This window comes from Hipposideros armiger, unplaced genomic scaffold (genome assembly GCF_001890085.2).
Source record: "Hipposideros armiger isolate ML-2016 unplaced genomic scaffold, ASM189008v1 scaffold_477, whole genome shotgun sequence".
Lineage (NCBI taxonomy): Eukaryota > Metazoa > Chordata > Mammalia > Chiroptera > Hipposideridae > Hipposideros > Hipposideros armiger.
In genome coordinates this window covers 570,781-574,727 of record NW_017731827.1, presented here as the reverse complement: position 1 = coordinate 574,727, position 3,947 = coordinate 570,781, and the positions used below count along the sequence as shown (strand labels likewise).

Genomic DNA, 3,947 nt, shown 5'->3' with positions numbered 1-3,947 from the left:
AACGCTGGCTCCATAAATCACATGGGCTGCCGTTATCATTGTTACTACCTTCATCATTATTGCATCTCTGAGCGGCCCAGCCAAGAGGCAGCCCCACCCTGGTCACCTCCACTTTACAGACAAGGAAACTGAGACTAGAGTGAAGAAGTTGTTTCCTGGGGTCACACAGCTGCAAATGGTAGAGCCTGGGTTGGATTCCCGGGCACCTGGCCCCTGGGTTCATGCATGGCGAAAGGTGGCAGGTCCCGGGGCTGGCAATCGGATGGCAGCCTCACAGCAGTCCCTGTTAATTAAGGGCTTAATAATAAAAACAACTGTAATAGCCAACATTTCCTGACCACTTCCTCTTTGCTGAGTGTTTGCCTCTGTACTTAATTCTCACAACTGCCCCTGAGGCAGCATTTTATTTTCATCCCCATTTTAATGCAGACGTTGTTGAAACTGAAGCACCATGGTCCCTCCTGCCTCAGAGTCTTTGCACGTGCTGTTCCATCTGCCTGGAACACTGCCCCTCCTCCACCCTGGCTTTCCATAAGGAGGACAGACCCTTCCAACCTCAGCTCAAATGCCTCTCGTCCCACAGCTTTACTGTTCAGCAGCCCCCAGCATCATTGCTTCTTTCCACGTAGCACAGTTTGTACTATTCATTCCTGTGGTTCTCAGATATTTGCTGCCCCCACAGAGTGTGAACTTCACAGGTCTGCTGCTCAGTCCTGTCTCCCCAGGGCCTGCCATAGGCTAGGTGCTCAGTTGTTCATAGAATGGATGAATGAATGAAAGAGTGAGTGAATGAATGAATGATTAAAATAATAAATGATGGCCCAATGCCACACGGGAAGGTGGGAAGTCATTGAAATGCCCAAGGTCATGCACCTTGAGTCAACGTAGTTGGGAAGGGCGCCCTAAGGCTTAGCGAGGACGGCACTGCCCTCAGAGGCTCCCTCCAGGGAACCAAGGCCCACCCCTGGCTCTGCCTCAGGAAGGGACAAACACTAAACTACCCCCTCCTCTGCCCACAGCTGACACTGGGAGCTGGTGTGAGCAGGAACTGTGCGCCTGTGACAAGGAGGTGGCTTTCTGCCTGCAGCGGAACCTGGGCACCTACAAGAAGAAGCAGCGTTACATCCGTTTGTTTTCGAGGTCCCGCTGCAAAGGCCAGACCCCTATGTGCTAGGAGAAGCCTGCTCTGAATGTACAACAGCCCCTACCCTGGTCTTTTGAAGTCTGGCAGGGTTTCTGACACCCCCACCTCAGTTGTAGCTAACCCCCTGAACCAGCCTGGCTCCTTTAACACACTCCCAAAAGGAGGGAGGGTCTCAGCCTCACCCCAGCCACCCATCTTGCCCCTTGGACCTTCTAAATCTTCCCAACTGAGGCAGCAGCGACCTCCTCTGAGGGCGGATTGAGATCTTAGGAAAATCCAAGGACAGGGATCTCCCAGAGATAGTGTTTGCTCCAAACCAGCAGGCGTTAGGGGTGGGCGCCTAGGGAAGAAGGTGTGGCAGGTTCCCTCTGCCACCGTCACTCACTCACAAGGCCTCCCTGCCCCAGTTTCACCCCTCTAATACACTATCCAAGTTGCAGCTTGAGCGGCCTCTCCACGGGGCAGTTTGATCTTTCTGTCCATGTGACTCTACTCCTTAAAACCCCAAGGCCCCCCAGTGCCCTAGGTTAGGAGTTTGGGACCTACACTCCTGGTGCTACGTCCCTCTCCCACTAACCTTGGAGGTCCTGTCAGGCAGGGCCCATGCCTGCGTTGGACTCATTTGCATCTCCAGCGCCCAAAGCAGTGCCAAGAAGGGGCTCCGTGTATACCTCTTGCGTAAAGGGCTAGACGAAGGCCCTTCCCCTTGCTCCAGACCCACAAGCACATGCCACGTGTCCTCCAGGCACTCTCTTTCCTGACCCAGATGTTTGCTCAGGCTGGGCTTTCTGCAGAAATGCTCCACCTGTCATCTCCAGGTGGCTAAGCCCTCCCCAGTCTCCTCCGGGTCCAAGGACTACTTCCTGCAGAGCTCTCTCCGGGCTGATTCCTCCCCAGCTCCAAGGCCTCACTCCCTCCTCCGAGCTCCAAGCCCTTCGTAGCACTTTATGGGTCTGCAATTTACCAAACTTCATCTTGAGTGATGTACCATTGTCTGAACTTCTCTGATCTCCCCCAACTAGACTGGAACTTCCAGAAAATGCAGGCTGTGTTTGCCTCATCTTTGTTTCGTCTGCTCCCCCACCTCAATTAATGCTTATGGGGGAGGGGCAGAAGGGACATTGAATACTTGCAGTGCCCACTCACCCTCATTCTGTTTAGGACTGCCCTTGTCTGCTGGGAGCTACACTGCTTACCCTCAAACCCCCACCTTGCCCATTCTAACTGATAGGACTAGGGAATACAATACCATGCAGGGTACAATTGCCGCCCCTGCCTCTGTGCAGGACCATCTGAGTGGTACCTTGCATGCCCCAGAGCTCCTCCCGGGATCAGGCTGAGGGTAGACATCTGGAACCACCTCTTTGCTTGCTTTGTCCCCTGGCCTGGCCTGTTTTCCTTGTTCCCTTACAGGTTTCTCCTAAGAGCACTCCCTCAATAAACCCTTCACTTACACAAGAATCATAGTCTCAGACTTGGCTTCTAGGGAAACTGACTTTGGATGGATGGATGGACGGATGGATGGATGGATGGATGGATGGACGGACGGATGGATGGTAGATGGATGACTGGAAGGATTGATGGATGGATGGATGGATGGATGGTAGATGGATGACTGGATGGATGGACGGATGGATGGATGATGGATGGGTGGATAGGTGGATGGGTGGATGGATGGAGGGATGGATGGATGAATGATGGATGGATGCATGGATGGATGCATGGATGGGTGATGGATAGATGGATGGACGGATGAATGATGGATGAATTGGTGATGGATGGATAATTTTTTCATATAAGGATCCAGAATCTGTCATTTATATGTGATTAGCCATGTCTACAGCAATAGGGTTGGAGGGCCTGGAGTCACCCACACCCTCCAGCCTGCGACACACGTATGTCAGTCAGCTGGTGGAGCAGTTTTCCTTCTACATAAAGTACAGGGGCTCGTGCCAGGCGGTATAATAGGAACTATGGGTGCTGAAGTCAAATTCTAATTATACCACTGACCTTAGATGAGGAATCTCCCTCAGTGTCCTTGTGTGGGATGTATAAATGAAACAAAGAAGAAAATTAGATGAGGTCAGTGTATTAAACAAGATTAATGCATGTGAAGCTCTTAGCAACGTGCCTGACATGGTAATCCCTCTTTAAATGTTAACTGTATTATTATTGTTATTGTTGTTGTTACGTGGTGACTAAATCTGGTCGCCTTCAAGATAAATCAGGAGAAAATAGTTCCTCAATGTTCCCCTCTTCCCGCCCAGTTTTTCTCTGTCTTCTATATGACTGTGCAAGCTCTGTCAATCACATCTTGATGTATGACATCCATTTACTCGAGACACATAGTCAGGAGCCGGCAACCCTACTCATCCATCAGAGCTCCCATGTTTTAGGCCCTGCGACTTTGACAATATCAGTGTTGGCAGGTATGGTCATTTATTCTCATTTTAAAATTAAGCAACCTGAGGCCCAAAATGGGGACAGGACCTTTCTCAAGTCCCACGACCAGCAAAAGCAGAGCCAGGATCCCACCCCAGACTCTTCTCACTCTGTTCCCTGGCACCACATCCCATTTGTACCGGTCAGGAAACTTCCAGCCAAAAAACCTGACTCACGGGGCTTCAACAATGGGGCCATTTACGACCTCACATGACAACAAGTCCAGGGGAAAGGTGGCTCTTTAGTGGCTTAATGATGCCATCAGCCCCTGGTTTCTCTCCTGCTCTTGGCTGGCCATCCTCACTGTGTTGGCTTTGTCTCCTGTCCTCCCAGTTCCAAGATGGCAGCCATGATGCAGACC

The 3,947-nt window shown here is 51.3% G+C and overlaps 1 protein-coding gene across 1 annotated transcript in view; it reads left to right on the top strand.

The window, feature by feature from the left end:
* Positions 1–2,581, top strand: part of PLA2G2D (phospholipase A2 group IID) — an 18,861-nt gene extending 16,280 nt beyond the window's left edge. Inside the window, exon 4 of the mRNA XM_019666653.1 lies at positions 1,020–2,581. Coding sequence (XP_019522198.1) covers positions 1,020–1,174 — 155 coding nt within the window. The 3' untranslated portion in view covers positions 1,175–2,581. The remainder of the gene's footprint in view (positions 1–1,019) is intronic.
* The last annotated feature ends 1,366 nt before the right edge of the window (positions 2,582–3,947 follow it).